The sequence below is a fragment of the Mastigoproctus giganteus genome, chromosome 4 (assembly GCF_048544385.1).
Source record: "Mastigoproctus giganteus isolate SK-2022 chromosome 4, ASM4854438v1, whole genome shotgun sequence".
Lineage (NCBI taxonomy): Eukaryota > Metazoa > Arthropoda > Arachnida > Uropygi > Thelyphonidae > Mastigoproctus > Mastigoproctus giganteus.
In genome coordinates this window covers 92390282-92412039 of record NC_143578.1, presented here as the reverse complement: position 1 = coordinate 92412039, position 21758 = coordinate 92390282, and the positions used below count along the sequence as shown (strand labels likewise).

The following is a 21758-nucleotide window of genomic DNA, read 5'->3' as shown; positions in this document are numbered from 1 at the left end:
TGACAACGCACGACATCATTTGCTGAAGAAGGGAACCGATATAATTTGTATACATGTATATGTAAATAGTTTAGTATTTTGTAAATAATTTAGATATTTGTACAGTTTGTAAATAGTTTAGTCCTGCTCTTTGGGATGCAACAGTTTTCCTCTTGGATTATGGAACCCGAAGCAAAAGGCCTTTTCCTAAGAGATCTATGTAAATGCAGGTAAATAATTACATAGTGATATTTATTCCACCTTGAGAATGCCGCATAGTGGGGTAGCCAATGGGAGAAGAGGGATGCGGGCCACTTGGTACAAGTGGGCCTGGCAATTACGTCACTACAAATGCACAGGTAAATAATTGCATTGGTCACTTCCTGATTAGATATCGATTATAGTGGCATAGTGTTTGGGTAAGGTGCCACCCGTGGCTTCTCACATCTGTGCCATCAGTACTCTTGTGATGAATACAGAACCTCTGTAAAAACCAGAAGTGTTGTGTTTCATGTGTAGTTTAGTCTTGGGTGCTGGCTTTTTGGCCGCAGGCACCTAGTGGGACTCCACGTTGCCTGCCACTACCACCACTGGGAGGTGAGCCAGGTTGTCCACAGTACTCTGGTTGCTCTCCATCAGGGGTCGCCTGAGCTTCCTGACGGAGAACAAAATAAAAAAAAAAAGCATGAGTGAGGGAGATAGCTGAAGGATGGAAGTAAAAAAGGGGAGGAAGACCATCAGTGTGTTTCGGTGTGTCTTTTTACGCAGAAAATATTTGACTTACTCCATCATATCTCTACATTTTACGTAGAAAAGGGTGCGCAGGGATTGACGAGCAGGGGCCCCTAGTATGTATTATTTTATTTATGTATTTAGTAAAATTGATATATTATTCAGTATCTCCCTAAGAATACTAATTTTGCAATGCCCATAACTTTCTGTTCATTAAAAAAAAAAATAGCATTTAGTTTGGCTTAATTATAGAATCCCAAACGTAGCTAAATAGTCAGTTAGTTTTTGTAGGGTTTTCGGCGCATCAGCAACTTAGGCCATCTTGTACAGTATATAATATGCCTGGAAATTGCATGCGTTCTGTGGCCTGTTTGCTGGGCGAAAAAACAGAAGTTCCGGGAGGAAAAACTATGCTAAGACGATTATCTCGGCTACGTTGTGAAAAAGCCCACAAAAAAATTCCCTCACATCATTGAGGGATTCGAACTCGGGTCTTTTCCCGGATTCGAATTCCCCCAATGGGATTAGAATGGAATTCTTCAATGGGATTAGAACCAGAGTACCACGTGTGCTACCGATGAGGGCAGCTAAATAGTGTCACTTCATTAAACTATACTAGGAGTTGCAATACTAGTATATAAACTTACTTTTGTATTTAATTTAGTTCATAATGACAGTAATTGCATAAACAAACGTGGGTTAAAGTGTTTCTTTTATTTTATTTGATTTTGAATTGGTGTTAAGTTCGCGTTACGCCTTTCACAAAACACATTACAAATTTAATTTTTAAGAGAATAATTAATGTAGTCTCATCTAGGGAACCTAAACTATTAAGAAAAATAAAATTATCAGTTATGAAATTTTAAATTTTGGAACAATAAGCAAAAGTGTTTAATATAATCTTTACTTATGTGAAGGAATGCGGAGAAACTGAAAAATCCGCCCCTCCCTCGAACTGATTGATTGATATGCACGAAGACTGTATTGGTAAACAATGTGACAGTATTTTGATTGACTGCAACAATAGTGTTTTTATCCTCTGGTCACTAGCATAGAGCTGTCCTTTTTTTTTTTTTTTAGAAATATTTTTTCCTTTCCGAAATATTATAAAATAGAATTCGCGCTTGTGGTTCACGATTACATATGGTTAGGGGAATTGAATGAAATTGGAAGAAGACTCGTTGATTGCACACCCACCAGGTTTGCCGACTATGAGTGAAGATAACGGAGTGTTCTCTGTTAACTTCACATTGAGCCCTCGCATGTAGCACAGTTAGTAGAATCGTTAGTTAGTAGAATCTTTTCCACAGGGGATAGAAAAGACCTGAATTCGAATCCCGTCATTGAGCCTAGGAATTTTTATGGGCCTTTCCCATAACGTGGCTAAATTAGTGGTCCCAGAAGAGGCTCTGGTTTTCGTCCAGCAAATAGGCAAATGAACCACAGAACATACACAATTTACAGGTATAATATATATACGGCGCAATATAGCCTACGTCGTTGATTCGCTTAAAACCCTCAAGGGGGAGGACGAGAGATAACTTTATTGGATTTTGCCAAACGTAGTTCTATTGAATTCCCTTATATTTGAATTCTCTAACGGCTACATGTTCAATGGCCTTTAATAATTGTTTATCAATAAAGTATTCACAACGATGTTTCTTTATTAATATTTTGACAAATTTATAATATCTTTAAAAGTTTTTAATGTTTTTTTTTTCTTTTTTTTTTTTTTTTTTTTTTGTTTCAGATTTAGAAAAAATCTATCAAGATGGCGATTGTTCAACATCTTTACGACATGCAAGCATTACCGAAAATACAGGCAAGTATAACCGAAATTTAAAAAAAAAAAATTGTGTAGTGAATATTTCTATAAGATCATATCAGTAACTCAGCTTCAAATCGAAGTCGTTCATTTTATTTTCGATTTTTTTTTTTTTTGAATCTTGATGTCATTGCAACAATTGGATATCAATGATTGAGTGCTTATATAAAGAGTGAAATATGCACTACTAAGAAAAAAAACTTGTGGTTACGAATAATCGTGTTGCTCAAACAACCGTTACAGCCACTAAAATAATCAGAAATAGTGTTGATGATTGCGGTATCGCTGAGCTATGTCGGGTGATAAGTGGAAAAGTGATTAAATAAACTACTAGATCTCATGGAGAGTTGATGATTCGTGCAGCAGTGTTACTATTGTTTTCTTTCAATTCCGTGCTTGCAGCACTGTAACGAAGTGGTACTGCTGTAACTTATAATTTTAGGTCTCTAGATTCACACCTCACCATAGACTTCAAACAAATGGATTTTATAAACACGGATGGTAGGCGTTATTGGGGTCCTTAATTTGTCTTGTTCGACAGATCTAACACCAAAATAAACATTTTGCGCTTTCTTTTAAAAGTCAGATTCCTTGTTTTTAATTTCGTGGTGTAAAATTTTCACAGATAGTTCGAGGAATCAGAATTATTAACATTCTAACGAACATCTGAATCTGAAGAAGGAAAAAAAAAAAATTAATAATAGCGCGTGTACTAAAGATGATAAATTAGCAATTAAACATCCATGATAAAAAAAAATAGAAGCGTTTAATATATTCTATAATTTATGGGAAGGAATATTGAAATCTGGTGAGAAACTGAAAAAAATTTGTGTTCCACTCCGCAAAACTGACGTACACCAAGACTAATACTGTATTGTGGACCTGGTAGAAAACACAGTTCGTGAAATAAAATTGCGCTCATTGATTTTTCAGTCAGTTACCACTGTTATCCTTCCTAAAATTGAATTGGGAGGGAATGAAATTCACTGCTCCATTATCACCAGAGCGACAAAATGAATTGCTAAGACATCTTGTTTTTCATCCAGAAACTTGAAGAGTGCTGGTTATCGAGACTCAAAAATACCAGTTTAAAATTAGTGCGTGTGTGTGAGATCCGGATGAGATGGATAATCCTATTTGAAGCTTCAAACGAATTTTGTTGTAGCACTCAGGCCAGTTGAATAATCGTCTACAAATTGTTTGTAAATAGTTGTAGCACAAAGCTTGTAGGTGACACTCTCCCTGTTATATCGGGTCACTGGATACGCCCATCCGCTTTCGGCTAGCTGTTGGGGTCCTCTTCAAGTGAAATCTATGACATTGTCATGTCATTGTTCCACTTGTACTTATTAAGGATACGTCCGGGTCGCCAATAGGCGGAACATACATTGAGCAGAATGAGGTCATAGGCTACTTTTTTCTTTCAGCATTTAACCTGTTTACTATCGTTATTAGATGTGAAAACCTGCTAAAGTGATCGTTTTTTGCTGATCACTGACAAAATTCTTATATGTTCATTGCAATTTTATTGCATGTCGTGACCATGTGCCTATTGTGGTTAAACTGAAATTAATTCAAACTTGTTCCATGCCAAATTTTCCAGTTTTCTTTGCGTGCGTTTTACTTGATAAAGCATTAGGGGGTCAATACCACTGCAAATATTTCATAACATGACTGCCAGAACGCACCTGTATGCTGTTCTGGTTTTTCGTGTGCATCGGTATACTGCACGTACTTGATTACATACTTTTACAAATATTTTAAAAGTATGTAATCGAGATTTCCTCCTGATTTCTAAAAATACGCTGTACCTCTTCTATATATTATTTTGTTCAATGTAATACGAGAATGGAATAAAATGAGTTTCTGTTTATTCTCAGAAAAACACAAGCCAGAAGACTTCGCATATTAAGGTAAGGACAGCTGAATTTTCTGCGTGTGTCACACTTCACAATGGGCTGTGCAGTGTGTGTGTGTGTGTGTGTGTGTGTAAGCGTTTAGGGTTTGAACCAGCAATCCCTTACTTGGCTCATGCATGTTGGCAACGGGAAACCAACTCACTTGGAATGGAAATGGAAGAAAAAAGCGGCATAAGAAAATGAGTAATGTTTAGAATACGAATAGTATCGATTTAATATCAAATAATAATGGACTGCAAATCGAATTTAAAATAATATGAGCGATGTGCCTAAATTCAGAAGTGTTACGTCTTTCCCTATACATGTCTAATGTATTTAATATCATTATTTTATAATTTACATAACATTTATATGCTGTAAATAATGAAATATTTCTACACCCTTCTAGCCCACTGGCCATACATGCTCTGAACCTACAGAATAAATATATGGTGCAAGGAAGCCTGAGGTTTATGCTGCCAAAAAAAAAATTCCCGAGTTACCCTGAGAGAGAGGGAGGGAGGGAGAGAGAGAATGAGTTTCATCTCATTTTGAGAGAGTCAAAAGGAAATCACCAAGAAAGAGAAGAATGATGATATCCAGCTCAGGACCCTGGGTGCGCCAAGCCCACACTCACCAGATGCGAGCCCCTGTCTTGAAATGTAACCATTACAGCATCGGTTGTTACAGAAACATGCCGTTCTGCCCCGTCCTTACGTAAACACTCCAATCTCACGGGGTGGATATTCATTAAATTTCATATTTGGATTTTCTACAACTATTTGTCGAGCCATCCCAAGTTTCATTACAACGGGACTAATAGCAATCCGCCAATTATCTTTTTTTTTTCTTTTTCTTACATATCAGTCACATGAGCTTTCCATATACCGTATGTAGCTGCAGCTCTTGATAATTTGCTTGCTGCCATTGCGCTGATTGGAGGAATGAAATGAATTGCATTATGGCAGAGGTACAAAAACGAAATATTCTTGGTTTGCGCATTTTTTTTCAATCAGTTTACTATCGATAGCAAATCATGATGCATAAATCAAACATTTTTACTATTTGCTTATTACATTAATTACAGTAGAAGCAACAACATTGTTTCTACAATGCAAAATTCTCATACGTATTTCGTGATTGGGTGTTAAGTATTTACCATGCCTTACCCACCGATGAGACTCCAATCAGAGTCGAAAACCTTTTGGGTAGTGACATGCACTTTAAATGAAAAGCAATATTGGAGCAGTGCCTTTTTATTTAGTGTAGTGTAATACCAAGGAAACTCGTAGTAAAGTACCTTCTCAAAATGGTATTGGTGCACTAACCAGCAAAGCTAGTTTGCTCAGGCTATGCGCGACATGTATAATAACTATAGCTTTTATAATTCGAGGCTTAGACTTAACTATGTGTATTCACTTCTATTAAACACGGAAAAAATAAATTCAATCAATTTAACAAATAAGTCGCATCTGAAATACATTAACTTGTTTTTTTGTAAATTGGGCTTTATTCTTTGGCACACATTGTGACGTCAATTGTAAAAAAAAAAAAAAAAAAAAAAAAGTTCAGGTCGGTTTAACTTTATTGAATATTTCCACAGTAATTTCTCCAAATGTTCATATAATTCTAGTAATGAAAGTATTTTTAAAATACGGAAGTGCCGGTCAGTTATAAAAGTAATGCTTGGCTGCCCTTCATTTATGAAAGGGGAGTCATATAAAAGTGGGAAAAGGTGCAGTCAGTGCAAGAGGTAATTAAAAAAAAAAGAAAGAAAGAAACAGTGCCATGAAGAGCTTAAAATATGATTTCCTGTCATATAACAGTAAAAACAAAATTATTGTCGCTACTTCAGCAATTATTTTAACTAGACTGATGTGATGTGGCGCCATCTTTCGTATAAATATGAAACGACTGGTCTCTTAACATGCGTCCAAACCATTACGGTATTTAATCCAGTGTTTCCTGATGGCTTTGTTTTTTTTTTTTTGTAAAATACGCCCTCTTAGGGGAGAAACATTACCCTTGATATCTACAATTTTAGCATGTACTTTTTTCTTTTTTTTTTTTAATTGTTACTGGTTGGTTGGGGAAAAAATTACTATAGGTAAATGAACTTGCCATTCTATTTAAGAGGGAATCTTTGTGGGTCTCAAATCAAGGCTTCGGCAGCATGAAAACATTATTATTATTAGCCATATTTTTTAAAAATGCCTGTGCGTATTAGAATTAAAAACATGGCAGTTTTTCAAATGGCTTTGTGGAAACTTTTTACGAGCCATTTGAAAGCTTGCATTTAAATTTTTCACAAATGTCGCCCGCACAGTGATGGTGTCCAGAAACGCTCAATCAAACAACTTCATTTCTTGCATTTTTTTTCAGAAAAGGTTGGCACGGTGAGTAACGATTCCATCAAGACATCAAATCAATGGAAAATCGCTACCAAGATTTCCGCAATCAACGTGTGTTGACAGACTACTGCTGGGCGTAAAAAAAAAAAAAAAAAAAAATACTAACGCACTGAATGTGATTTACATCACGCTGCTCTACTTGCGAACACTTATGCCATGGGCGGCAGGCGCGAGGGTGCATAACTGCACGTGCTTTGTTTGAGTGACCGGGCTTTAAGTCCGTGATTACTAAATACTGTCCTGTTCCTTGTATTCTCTCTATCTTGTGAACTCCTCTCACCGTGTGGTTGTCCCGGAGTATAAACATTATTTTTATTTATTTACCAATTGTGATTGGAGAAGTATGTGTCCTCAGCAATACGACGAAACTACCGCTGAAACAATTCGTTGAAAAACATCGAATCGTTGACCTCAGAAGTGAATTCTTCATCTCGAAGCTTCGTAAAACTTTTCACAACACTTAATTTCAGTAAATATGGTCGCTGGAAATAGTTTGCCAACGCTGCTTCATGCAGGTTTAACACTGGAAAGTTCATTGTGCAGGGCAGCTACCCAGTCTCGTTGCGATTCTTGTACGCGTGCGATGTTTGTTCATCAGATTATAAGTCAAATAACGAAGAAATCAAACAACGTGAACTTGGATATTATTTCAAGTTCACTTAAAAACAACAATCACAATCTGCGCAGTTAGCACAGTGGTTGTAACCACCGTCCTCCTGACAGCGGTGGAAGAGATCCGGGTTCATTAATGACGTGAGGAAATTTTACGTGCTTTTTTTTTTTTTTTTTCATTCCGTGGCTGGTTTAGTTAGTGTTAGGCGTGGATAGTAAGGTTTTTCTCCTGGAAATTCGTGTTGTCCGTCCAGCAAAACACGGGCAAATCCACCGGATAACACATGCAATTTACTGACATTAATATACATGGGCGGATTAATTACTTTTCGGGTGGCCCTAATATAACACTTTTCACGACAAGTACTGAATTTATTTGGGTGGCACGTTCATGCTGTTTCCCCCGACGCAAAAATAACTACAGTACTTCTCTGTTGATGTCAGAATACAGGGGCACGTATGTTTCTTGTCCCTCGGACAAAAATGACAAAGTTTTGCACTATTTTACAAGTACCACATATAGTCTTTTCTGCCAGGATTTTCAATTACTGATTTTGGGTCCTTATCGAGCGTGGTAAGCTCCTGCTGCTACTACAGGCAACCAAAATAGCATGATGAGCAGCGCATGTATAAAGGTCCCCCAAGGATGCTTAAATGATTCCTGATGATCAAAATTACCTATATGTGACCCAATCAACTTGCAAATTTATTTTTGCTTCTGGATTCACAGGCTCGACACGATTAAAATACAGTTTAATATTTCTAAAACAATTGTCAGTTAATTTTCCAGTGCCTTCACATATAGCAGTACCTTCATTTCTTCCTAAGTTTTGGTCCAATTATAAAATCACAAAATAATTACAAACAACTTTCATTGGAAGCTATTCTTAAAAATGTCGCCCGCACAATTTATCCTTAAAATTCCAATTAAGTTATGCACAAATTATTCCAAATCCTTCAAATAATAAAGATAATAATGGAACTGCTCCCTGGAAAGGGAACTCAATCATGGAAGAACTTGCGAAGAGCAGTACTGGAAAACGTTTGTCTGCTTCCTTGTCTCTAAACTATTCCCAGTCCTGCCCATATAATAAGGCAAATAATGGAAGAACTCCTTAGAAAAGAAACCAAATCATGGAAGAACTTGTAGGGGCAGGAATGGAAAAGGGCTTTGTGGTTTCTGCTTTTCTCAGCTAATTCCATGCATTTAGGTGAAAGAAGAGTTTATTAAACATGGACTCTCTTGAAATGGTCCCAAGTCGTCCATTCATCAGAAACCAACGGCAGCGATGAGAGTGTGACTGAATCATTTCCAACAGTGACATCATCATTCAGCGATCTTCTCCTACATTGACATTCCCCCAACAGTGATGGTAACGTAAGGAAATCTTCAGTCATTTACAGCCAAGGTAACAACACGATTCTCCATTACTGGTAGAAGTCTATACTCGCTACCATTCAGCATCGGCAGCACTTTGCAGTTCTAGTCAGATATTTGCGACAGCAATAGTTATGTTCCTCACTCTCCCTCAGTGACAGTACATAAAGTTCAGAGCAACAGTAGTTTCCAGAGAATGTTAAAAAAAAAATTATATACATCTATAATAGCAAACATGGGGTCAAGAATAATCTACCACCTCCAATTAAATTGCTTCTTTTCTTCCTTTTAATTACTGTTAGCTTCTTGTGCATGTATTCCCTGTGTTTGCTGAGTTTCTGCGATATGCCTTTAAAATCTGTGAATTTTTAAGTATTTTGCATAGAATATTTCAGATGAAGAAAGCTTCTGTGAATATTTTTCTTCCAAACTATTTGTTAGGGGAGTGTACTTTGTGGCCTAAGTTTGTTTGCGACGGCACCTTTGTGTGTGATTTTTGTGTTCTCCAAACATGGTATAGTGGAAGACTTCACCTGCATAGCATTCAACTTCTGCTAGGATTCGATTTCAACTCTTGCATCTGTAATCAGTTTTCAAATATAACGAAGACAATAAGCAGTTGATAAATATAAGTATACATGACACCACGGCACGCACGTCATAACACCTTATTTCAGAGAATTCAGTGAACAGTGCCAGTCTCCAGAATGAAAAAAGTGAAAAACACTATCTACGAAATGTCTGGCCAAAGAATTTATTCTGATATGCGCGTATTATTTTTAATACCCTACTACTGGTGACATCTTTATTTGAAGGATTTTAAATTTGGGGTTGTATATATCTGTTTTTTTATTTAGAATTTTTTCTCTATATATACAGTGGCGGACAAAAAAACTGCATCACCTTAAAAAAAAAAAAGTAACATTTGTAGTGAAACGTATAAGATATTGTTTGATTAGTCTATTTGTTTGTCTTAAAGCACAGGTGCGTCAGGTAATGCACAAAATTGCATCAGATAACGCTTCTATTGCATTAGACAGTAATTGCAAGATATTGCATTAGCCGTTTCTATAAATACTGCGTTGGAAGGGTATACACGCTCATTAGTATTCTGTTTTGCAGAGGTGTAAGCATAGCTGCATATGTTCAGTTGACACAAAAAAAAGTGTAGCTGTTGCTCTGTCCCAAGAAGGGCTTTATACTCATGCTATTGCTGATAAAATAGGCTGCCACCAGTCAACAGTATCCTGGGTGCTGAAATTAAAGCGTGAAACCGGTGATGTGAAAAGAAGACCTGGATCAGGCCGTAAGAGAGTGACAACTCCTTCCCAAGATCGATATTTGAAACGGCTATGCCTTCGTAATCGCCATGCTAGTTCCCCACATGGCTGCTGGTGTTGAAACAAGTGCACGAACTGTCCAAAGATGGCTTTCGGAATGTTGTCTGCATGCCTATCGGCCCAAGAAGAAGCCTTTATTGACCCAAAAAATGAGGAAGAAGCGATTTGCGCATGTCTCGTGGACAACAAAGCAATGGGACCTTTTCTGACGAATCGAAATTCAACTTGCATGGCTCGGATGGGAAGCGATATGTCAGAAAACGAAAATCGGAGGCATACAATCCTGACTGCATAACACCGACTGTAAAGTTCCCCGCGATGTTATGCATCCCCAGATAGTCTGGGGATACATAACAAGCAAAGAGGTGGGGCGAATTAAGTTTACTAAAGGAACTGTGAATGCAGAAACCTGCGCTGCTATCTTGAACGAGTGCCTGAAACCCGTTATTAGGGATCGCCACACAGACGTCTAAAACTGCATTTTTCAACAGGAGTCAGCACCTTGCCACATAGCAATATTGGTAAATTTTATGCTATTTAGATTTAATGTTGAGTTTGTCTTGTGTCAAGGCTAAAAACATACTTACACCAATATTTTTATCCCTTAAGGTGCAGCCATACCTCAGAAATGCAGGCATTACAGTGTTGGACTGGCCCAGTAACGGTCTACATTTGAACCCTATTGAAAATTGCTGGCACATGATGTTGTCTAAAATTTCTCAAAAGAAGCCAACAAGTAAGGTTCAGCTGCAGAAGAGCATTGTAAGGGTGTGGTACCACGAAATTGGGCAACCGCATATCCAGAAGTTCATTAACTCTATGCCAGTTCGTTGCAAGGCTGTAATTGCAGCTCGAGGAGGAACAACAAAATATTGAAGACTTAATTTGCTGTTTTACGGTAAATAATAGTATTACGTTAACTTGTCATATCAGTTTGTACACGAAAATGCAATAAAATGTATGTTTGGTTGCCATGATTGCCATTTGCACGATTTCTCATATTTCCATTAATTACGCATTTTACCCTTTGGGGAGATATTTATGGCAATTAGGTATACCAGGTGGAGTCTTTATTGGATTTCATTCACAGAGATATATATTCCATCTAACAAATGCCTTTCGAACATTTCTGCAACCCACAATGCAGCGAAAAACACATTTATTTGCAAAATTCACAAGTGATGCAGTTTTTTTTTGTCCGCCACTGTAGATAGATAAATTTCTTCGCCGATTTCTTGGATGTAAGAATTTATGACGTTGTCTAACTTATTAATGAGGACCATCAGTTGTGGCAGTTGAACCGCTCTGAATCCTGTAGTGTATTTGTTTTAGCTTGCTGGACGTGAGTTCAGTTGTGATGGCCAGTAACAAAATTTATTTTAATACCTTTAGTTAGCAAGATTTCTTCGGGATTAAATCCGCAGATAGCAATCAGCCTGATTTTACTTCGCAGTGAAAATAAACGCAAAAGTAACAGTAAATTGTTCTTATTTGATTCTACAGTACCTGCAGTGAAATACTGCAGCTGTTTAGGCAGTAGCGTAACTACAACTTCGGCTCTTTTGTGTTCTACTAACATGGTATAGTGGTATATACCCTTGCTTTTTAACAACCATACTATACCAGCAGTTGGGAGTCATGATTCCTCCTGACCCAATCCGTCCCTGTAGGTTCGAACGTGGCGGTATAGTGATTTCATCACTGTTCTAAGACAAATGCTTTTACTCCTAGCTAAGGTGACTAATCTAGGAAATTTTACGAAAACGCAAGAAAAGCTATGGAATTTGAATATTAACAAAGATGTGCAATTTTCAATCTTTTTGAAATTGCAGTTAAAACATATTAGAAATATCTGTTCCTTTTTTATTCTAATCTCTTTTGATTGCGACGTCAAACTGTCACTTAAAGTCTCCTAACAATTATTGCCGTAAATAGATTTATAAAATCTATATGCAAATGACTTTCCCCATTACTTATTCAATGATATGAGACTGAGCGATATCCATAGCTAGCATTAGACTTCTGTCCGCTGTGACAGGATGAACATCCCTGGTATTTCCTCCTCGTTAAATAAGATTTTTTCACTTTTCTTCTTTGTGAACTCTATACGATTTTCTGTAATTTCTGACAGATTCTATGAACTTCCAATACGGTTGACTTCTGCAGTCACAACGAAAATATTTTAAAGTTTTATGGGATCCTTAACGGAATATTTCACTTTTCCGTATCTTAGATGCAATCTATTTCTTCGCTGTCTCCATCTTCGTCAAATTCTGTTGAGAAGTTTGCATCTAAGCAGAAGCAAGCTCCTATAAGGAACAATGGCAGAAATATGTTGGTAAACTACAGCTTTATTTGGGTAGTGAAATGCTAAACGTTGATGGTAAAGAAAGGTGAAACCTCTTGCAATTTAACTACTAAAAGTATTCTTGTTAAACTAAATAAACTCAATTTAGTACAGCAAAAACCATTACGATCACAGGATTCAATATCACTAGTTACTCCGAAGAAAATACTTACTTTGGCTTAATTTCTTCATTGGTCCCATTATGTTCTTTTTTTTTTTTTTTTTGATAACAGATTCTCTTATCTCTGGCAAATTTGTTTTTCCAATACTTAATTGCTGAAAACTCTACGATCTTGTACTCCTTTAGGTTAAATTAATCTGATACAGTTCCTTTGAGTGACAAAATGCGATTGTTGGCATAGATGCCAATGAACAAATGAAAGAATTATTTTCATTAAACCCTAAACAATAATTGAATTTATTTGGATTGTGTTCGTAACAGTACGTTGTTTCATTATTAAAATGGGCGAATCATGCTTGCTTTACCTGGCATAAAAAATTAGGGAATTAATGAAAGAAAAACACCTCGAAAACAAAGTAATTCACGAGTTTATATACTGTCTGTAAATTGAAGAAAAACCAACCCGAATTTTCTGGAGAAAAACCTGAAATCAACTAACTCAGTCACGTTGTGAAAAAGGCCCATAAAAATTCCTCCCGTAGACGGGAATCTAACTCTGGTCTTTTCCACCCGGTGTTGGGGAGGATGGTGATCCTACCAACTGTGCTACTCACGAGGGCTTTAATCCCGTTGCATTACATTATTTAATTTTGTTCACAATTGATGGGGTTACACTTGTGAAATCTTTGCTATTTTTCTTATATTCTAGGAAATCATCATTTCAACTCTTCGGGTATTCTTTTTGTTCGTTGAGAAAGACTTCTTCAGTATTTGTTTTATACCACCATTTAATTCTAGACGTGATCCTAATTTCTTTAACAGTTTCCAAGCAGATAATGCGATGCACGATAGTTGGTTGGCCAGAATAAGCGCAACTTCAGATCCAGGTGTTTGCGGTATATTTTGCCAGTTATACGAGGCAGGGTGCTGGAGGACTATTTGTTTGTAGAGATCTGGCAATATCCAGAAAGAGGTGATCCTCCGTGTAGAGTGGTGCTACTTTCCTGAGCAAAACAAGCCCAATCTGCAAAGTAGTGGAGATAAATCGTATAGTATGTGTGCTAAGAGACTAAGACGTTTCAGTGCATAGTGTCTGTAATCAGGAATGTTGTGTACTTGCTGAATAGAAACCCAAATTTCTCAAAGATACAACCATGCAATGCACAAGACCTACTTAAATTGACCAGGTTGTAAAAAAAAAAAAAAATATATATATATATAAAAGTTCCTCTTCCTTTCGGGACGGGATTCAAACCCATAACCCTTTCCAGATAGTGTGGAAGGACGGCAAATTTAACTACTGTGATAGTCGCGAGGGCACTGTAGCAGCATGGAAGGACAAATAGAGGGAAAGCTTCACTGGTTAGAAAGTGTTTTGTTCTCGCTGTTGTTGGATTTTAGGCGCATCAGCGACTTAGATAATATTACGCCTTTATACTGGTATATTGTGTGTGTGTTCACAGACTATTTGAATGTTATGCAGGCTGAAAAACTTGGAATAACTCGGTGGAAAAATCCCTGCTATCTCCGCTTAAGATCTGCTAATTACAGCCTCGAGTAAAGAGAACTTTAGAAATCCAGCAGTCATAGCGGGAATCGAACTCAGATCTCTCCAAACTAGTGACCAGAGGCGAAATCACTGTACTGAAATATTTGTGAGGAACACGCAATAAATAAGTTTATTAATCAAGTGGACCTAATTCCTAAACTTATTACGAAGGTGACGTTTCACGAGCCGTGCATATGTGTTGGATCCTTGACGGATCCCATCATCAGACCTACGAGATTGTCAAGCCACCCTGCTCTTAGTTAGACAAGCTAACTAATCAAAAGAGGCTAACTTAAAACCGCAGTGTTAGTTAGACAAGCCAGATTGAGCAACTATCTTATCCGCTGCTCAATCTAGTTGTAGGTGTGATGATAGGATCTGGCAAGGATCCAACTCATATGCTAGGATCGTGAAAAGTCACCTTCATAATTAGTTTATGAATCAGGTCCAAGCACTTGATTAATAAACTACTTCTGCATTATTCACGTGGTGGTTCATTTTGAAAATTTATCTATGGATCACGTTTGTATTAATCATCACGTAGCGTCTTCCAAATTATATTAACTCTAAGTTGAGAGTTTCCAATGCTACTATAAGAAAGATAAATTTGAAACTCTTCTACTCCACGCAACAAGTGCTATAAAATACAGTATTACGACGTTTAAGATTTTTATTTCATAGTAAAGCACTTTTTCGTAACATTCTGTCAACTTTGGCGACTCACTGTAATATCACCTTTTTTTTTTTGTCTTTTGTTTTTGTAAGTGCTAATCGGACAAGAGAAGAGAGAACAGTCAGAAATATCTCTCTCTCATCAGTCAAAATATATACACAAGACTTCAGGAAAGGAAATTATGCAAGACAACTCAGCTTTTGTTTAACTCGCTCCTTCCTACTGAAGAGCCTGTCTGACCACGTAATCAAGGCTATGTTGGAGCTAAGACCAAAGAAACAATGCTCTCATTATAGGCGAGTCAAAATTGCAGCCATGAAACTTTCTCAGGGTTTTCTCATCTGGAGAGAACGTGAACCAAATTCATATCGCGGCAGTGGTCTGAATATGCATAAATCTGCAGATACATACGGTCATACCATGCTCCACATCTTTCAGTAAAGCATTCAAATCCCTGATTCCTGTGAGAGAGGCTTTAGAAAACAAATTAGGACTCGTCGATCCCCACCCGGAACCTGCTTACGTCAAAGTCTGTTCTCCTATAGCAGTTGTATTTATTATCACAAGTTAGTGCAAAGGGATATGCAAATATACCAAATAGTGAATAAAAAGCGAATGTTATTTCGAATAAAATGGTTATCTTTATGGTCAAACTCAAAATGCGTGCATTTTCAACACAAACTTTTTTGTTACAGAAAATAAATTGAAACTGCAGTCACAATTAAATTTGAACAGTATCAAAGAACACCTATTTAATTAATCTTGAATTCTCGTCCGTACTTCTCCAAAAATTTTGCTAAATAAACTGTTTCCATTCATTTCGTCAGATGATTTCTTAGTCCAAGAAAGGAATCAATTAGTGGCACATTTGTATTATGAGAAATTTAGAACAAATCCAGAAAATAAACTTTTTTTTTTTTTGGTTGAGAAAAAAAATAATACATTTATTACGTGGATTCTAAATTTTGAAGAATTTATTCAAAAAAACAGGTTTATCTCTTTAATTTCAATTGTATTGTAAATAACGGGAATCTGAAGTTAAACTTCGCAAATTAAATTCATTTTTAAACTCAAATCTGTATATTCAAAATGTAAATCCTCTTTCGTCCAGAAAATAGGTCGACAATACAGAAATGTATGTCACAGCGACTGCAAAGGTTTCAATGCATAACTTCTACTTTTTTTTTTTTTTATCCAGAAGTTTTCTGCTAATTGAAAGTTTGTACTGAAAATGTATGCGAAATGACATTAAGCATTGTGAAATAACAGCAGCCCATCTCCAATTCCAAGAACAGTATCTGGTATGTGGCTCCTTTAAGTTAGGAAGAAATAATTTATGATATGCATTGCTGTCTGAACTTGCCTCCTGAAATTTGGAAGGTGGCTGGCCAAAAGCCATTTCATTTGAAGCAGTGAAAATCCTGTTTATTAAGTATGGAACTTTCTCAGGGAAGAGCGAGGGACGTCAATTCTTCCTTCCCTTCTTGAATTAAGCAAATAAATTGAATATGCATGAATACTCGCATTTAATTAAATATGCAATAAATAATAGCATGCTTCAAGGCGTCATTTATTATTCTGTTTCTCTCTATCGAAAACAGGTTTAACCGTCATTAAAAATTTTCTGCTGAGACTCCAGATTTACATCATGCGATCAATCACAATGCTGCTTAAGTTTTGCAGCAGGAATATGGGGGCAAGAAGTTCTATCCCACCATCCTGGCCGACTAAAAGAGATTGTAGAAAGTTGAACTGCCACACTTGTTCTTTGCAAAATCTCCTGTCAAAGATGCTCACTTATCTCAACAGCCCACTACCTGGGCCGTTGAGATACGTCCCATTTGCGATGACAGTATATTGATTTCACTATTTTTCTCGCGTTTGAAGGTGCCTGTGTTCGAATCCCGTTGGAAACTGAAATTTTTGAAGGCTCTGCAATCGATCACTAGAGTGGAAAGTAGGATTTTCCTACGAGTTATTAGGGTTTTTTAACCGCAGAACACGCAAACCTAGTCCTGAACAGACGCACTTGTACATACACTGGGATAGTATAGTTCCGTTAAACCAACAACAGCATCGGAAAGAAAAGTCTTTTCCATAGAAATACTACATCGCTATTAATGAAACATCTTCAATATACTGCAGATTTAAAGGATGGGAAGCGAAGTTAAAAAAAAAAAAAATGATGGCTCTGAGTCTGGCAAATTCGGGTTTGACAATAACCGGTTTGTGAGGAGCTCACCCTTCAGATTTCAAGAAAAGAATTATTTCCATCTTAGCTTAACAGCATCGTATGATGGACTTTCCTTGTCATAAATGGTCATGTGAATAATGAATGAACAAATTTCAGCAGTAATTTTCTTCAAGAAGTGAACTGAATCACTTGGCATTACTTCATTTTAACCGTCATGACACCTTGTAATCGTCAATGACCTATTAAAAGTTCATATTATACCATATCTGAAACATAACTATATTTATTTCAGTTAGTTGTATATCGATCAGGGCCTTAAATTAGGGTTTACAGTTTACGTACTGTACATACCATACATCTTGGTTAGTGTGGTTGCATCTGCAGGAAACATTGTATGTTTCAGGCTTTTGTTTTGGAACTGAGTTTTAGTTGTTACTCGGATGCAATTCTGGGAATGCTCCATCTCGAAGTTATGCACTTAATGAATATCTTATGCATAGAATATGACTTAAGCGCTGTATAGTATATTTAGGAGATATCTCTTGTCATAGAAGGTGTATGTATCTCCTATTTAGGAGATATAAATCTAAATGTTTAATTAGCGGCTGGAGAAGAACAGTGGACAAAGTTTAACATTTGTATATAACTAACTCACAGTTGAAGCATGAAGTGTGTTGTGTTCAATGTCACATAGAAATGTGAAATTAGCAGTAATCATTTCAGTTGTTTACATAGTTTTGTCCTAACGTACTTATAACTGAGTTTACTCTTCATGGAACTGAAACTCTCCGTAAGTTGTTTCTGATGTGCATTCATCTAACTCGGACTTGCTTATGATATTTGAGTTCAATCTCTGACATGAGGGTTTCTGAATTGGTGGACAAAGATGGATCATTTGAATCCTTTAATACTTGAATCTTTTTTTTTTTTTTTTTTTTTTTGTGGAAAGCAGATTTTGGTAACTTTATAAACAATAAAACAGATCACGCCTGCTGATTAAACTGATTAGAAACCGCCCTTCATTACTCTTAGAATGCAAATCTCCAATGTCGGAAAAGCAAATGGTTGCCACTCTTCTAACGTAAATGCAACTAGCTTACTGCATATTTTCCTTACTAGCTTACGTCCCAATTGAAATTCGAGATAAAAGTAATAATTTTAGTCGAATAACTCGTGTGTGAATTAAATTAATCTTTATCGTGCCACTGCACTTGAAGTTTTCATGCATTTTACTATAGAGAAAGGAGAGAACTTTTCATAGAGAAAAATAATCGAAGTGATCAGGAAGAATAATGCATGATTGTTTCTTTGTCAGACTGGGTAGCTTTTAACCAAGGAGTCTCTCTCTCTCTGTATCTATTCCACACCCCCGATGAGTAACTTAATTAAAAAAAACAAACAAAGGTTAATAACCAGCCGCTAATCACCTTTCCGGGTACTGTACTTCATAGTATCTTCAGCCAGTCCTTTATACTGCTGGTGCGTCACCTAGTTGACACGTGTTAAAAATTGTTTTCCTTTGCTCATAAGAAAAACGGAACTGAAAGCATAATCGCTCATGCAGTTCGTGGTCATTGTACCATATCGGATAAAAATGCAATTTCCAACCTTCCGCGGATGTGATGGGGACTAATTGCGTTCTCTACCGGCAATTAACGAAGAAGACACTAGGTCGTGTGGTGTGTTAATTAGACATTGCAGTATAAAATCCGTATATATGTCACCAATGTCTGCGTTGGAATATTTGCTTTGTTTTACTCTATATACTCCCATACGAACCACCTTAGCCGAATCGTTTAGCAGTTGTGCATTTGGAGCAAAACTAGTCAAATGTGGGAAGGTCAATATGTTTTTAGAGTTCAATAACTAAAAATAGAAATCTTTACACGAGGTTTCTTTCTCGCCGTTTAGGTAAGGAAATGGTTGAACAGGTCACGAGGCTGTAACTCGTGAACATTTTAAAATGAATAAACAGAAATGAGTTTTCAGTGCAGCGTTTTAATACAAGCGTACATGCGGGTAAATCGAAAAATTCTTTAATTTCTCCGATGGCTAAACCGTGACTCCGATGTTTACCTTATTCGAAGAAAAAACAAATCTAGGTTTCCTCTTTGCTTCTAATAATTGCCGATGAACACCTGTTACTCTTGTAGAAATCCTTCATCAACTCCATCATAAAATAAGCAGTCCCTCAGAAAATTGTTCGGTAGTGATTACATTGGCCTGACATAGCCGAGTGGCACGTGCCTTTTTAGTTGACTGTGGTTCAAGTTCATGTGATCGCTAAATACGGTAATGTTCTTGCATTCTCTGTGTTGACCATATGCTGGCCTTCAGGAATATAAAAAGAAAAAAAATTATTTCATTAAATATTCGCATATTTAACGACGATAATTTTTCTTTAGAATTGACTTTAAAATTCGTTCACATTTTTAACAAATCGATTATCATCCTTAAGTGTGAAAGTTAATGGTAATCATCTTTTACACTTTTTGAAAATTACGTCTAAAATGATTTAAGTTCCGCATTACCAGTTTGTCTTTTTCTCAATCCATACGTGGTACAAAAAAAAAAAAAAAAAATCCAGTGATTCATGATGCTGTATAAGAAGCTTATACAGCATCAGCTAAAAAACTTTTAAAAACACAGTTCACCATTGGTACCCTACAAGAATGTCTAGTTTTCCCTTGAATTTATTCAACAAATCCACTTTCACAACAACAGATGGAAGCCTGTTCCAACAATGAGCCACCCACTGGCTGAAAACAAACTTCCGCACATCTGTCTTGCAACCATCCTTTCTCAACTTGAATTTATGCTCCCTCATGTGTGTAGTCTCCGCGAGTGGAAGAATACCATTAATATTCAGCTTACTCAATCCATTCAAGGCTTTCAACATCTCAATCAGATCTCCCCGCAGGTACCTGGTCTCGAGACGCTGCAAATCGCAGAACCGAAGCCTTTCTAGCCCTTTTGTTCCCTTCACCAATCTGGTTGCCCTTCTCGCACCCATTCCAGCAGAGCTACATCCTTCCTAAAGAGGGTTCCAGAATTGTATACAATACTCAAGATGGGGAGTAACCATGGCCTTATAGAAAGCGATAATCACCTCTTTATCCCTGCTAGCAAAGTTTTTGTATATCATTGACAAAACTCCATGAGCTGGCCTGGCAGCATGTCTGCACTGCTCAGAGAATTTGCCTGACTGCACAATTACCCCAGGTCTTTTTCATTCTCCACTGTCCTGGGTGTAATACCACACAGTTGATAAGTCACTCTGGGGTTACTGCTACTCATGTGCGATACCTTGCATTTGTCAATGTTAAACTTCAGCTGCCATTTCTTAGCCCATCGACCTAATTTTCCTACATCTTGTTGCAGTAGCTCACCCTGCCAACCTTTGTATCATCGGCAAACATAGACATTAAGTCTGATATATCTTCGTCAATATCATTAATAAATATTGAAAACAACGACGGACCCAGAACTGAACCCTGGAGAACTCCCCTAATAGCATTAATCCACGAAGAGCAGTGCCCATTGATAACCACTCTGTCTTCTTTCACTTAACAATCCCTTTATCCATAGCAGTAACTTGCCCTTAACGCCACATTGCTCCATTTTGTACAGCAGTCTTTTATGTGCAACAGTATCAAAAGCTTTCCTGAAATTCCAGAATTTGGTATCAAAATTATTTTTTGCATCCAGTTCCTTTGTGACCACATGGTAATATCCAGTCAAATTAGTAAGGGAAGATTTGCCCTTAACCAACTCATGTTCTGTCTGAATTGTTACTGCAGGCTTATCTAGATGATCCTCCAGTGATTCTTTAACCAGTGACTCTATATTCCCCTGAACAGAAGTTAAACTAACAACTCTGTAATTACTCGGGTCGCCTTTTGACCCTCCTTTATGGACTGGCGACATATTCGCTCATTTCCAGTCTACAGGGACCTCCCCTGAATCTAAGGATGATCTCATAATTATCGATCAGGTTTTTGGTACTAAAATCAAAGTTCTGATCGGGGGCTAACTTTACTCGCTGGTTACGCTCTTCCCTTTTTTCTATAAGAGCGTTTTACCAATTTTACGATTGCTTTTTGGTCATTGCCTCCTCTTCAGAGAGCAGATAAGTTTCTTATTCAGAGTAAACCAAATCGCGGTTCACTATACGACATTATAGTGGGTTTGCAGATGTCATTCGTTTGCCCATGAGTTATTATAAATGGCAAGAAAACAACTTCTTGTAAGAAATCTTATTCGGGACTATTTTAATTGGAATGGTGAGAAGTGTTGTGTTAAAAGGTTATGAAGAGGACAGTAGATCCGCCAGCTTGTAATATTTTAAGGTATATTTTATCTTTTTTTTTCTGTGCCGACAGCGCATAAGTGCCAATTTTAGCAAATCTTGAGAGCAATAAAGAAGATCTTCGGTTTGAGAAGTCTCATTTTTAGGCTTATTTAACTATTAAATAAAATTATGTAGGCAATAACGATATACTTCTCAAGTCTAGCCACTTCAAAATCCCGATTAATAGCTTATTTTTACCTATTTAGTATGATAAGGAAAGGTAGCATATTAGGAAACTATTTCGCAAACTTTTGAATAACAGGCATTAGTAGACAGTAGAGAAAAGTAAAAGATAATGGACAAAAGCTCCTGGAAAAGCTAATTAGTAGCATAAGGGTGTTGAGTGCT

At 37.0% G+C, this 21758-nt stretch overlaps 1 protein-coding gene across 1 annotated transcript in view; it reads left to right on the top strand.

Moving 5' to 3' along the window:
- The first annotated feature begins 2457 nt into the window (after positions 1-2457).
- The window catches only part of LOC150086912 (protein FAM107B-like), a 222140-nt gene continuing 202839 nt past the window's right edge, over positions 2458-21758 (top strand). Inside the window, exon 1 of the mRNA XM_090372807.1 lies at positions 2458-2533. Within this exon, the coding sequence (XP_090228933.1) occupies positions 2483-2533 (51 nt within the window). The 5' untranslated portion in view covers positions 2458-2482. The remainder of the gene's footprint in view (positions 2534-21758) is intronic.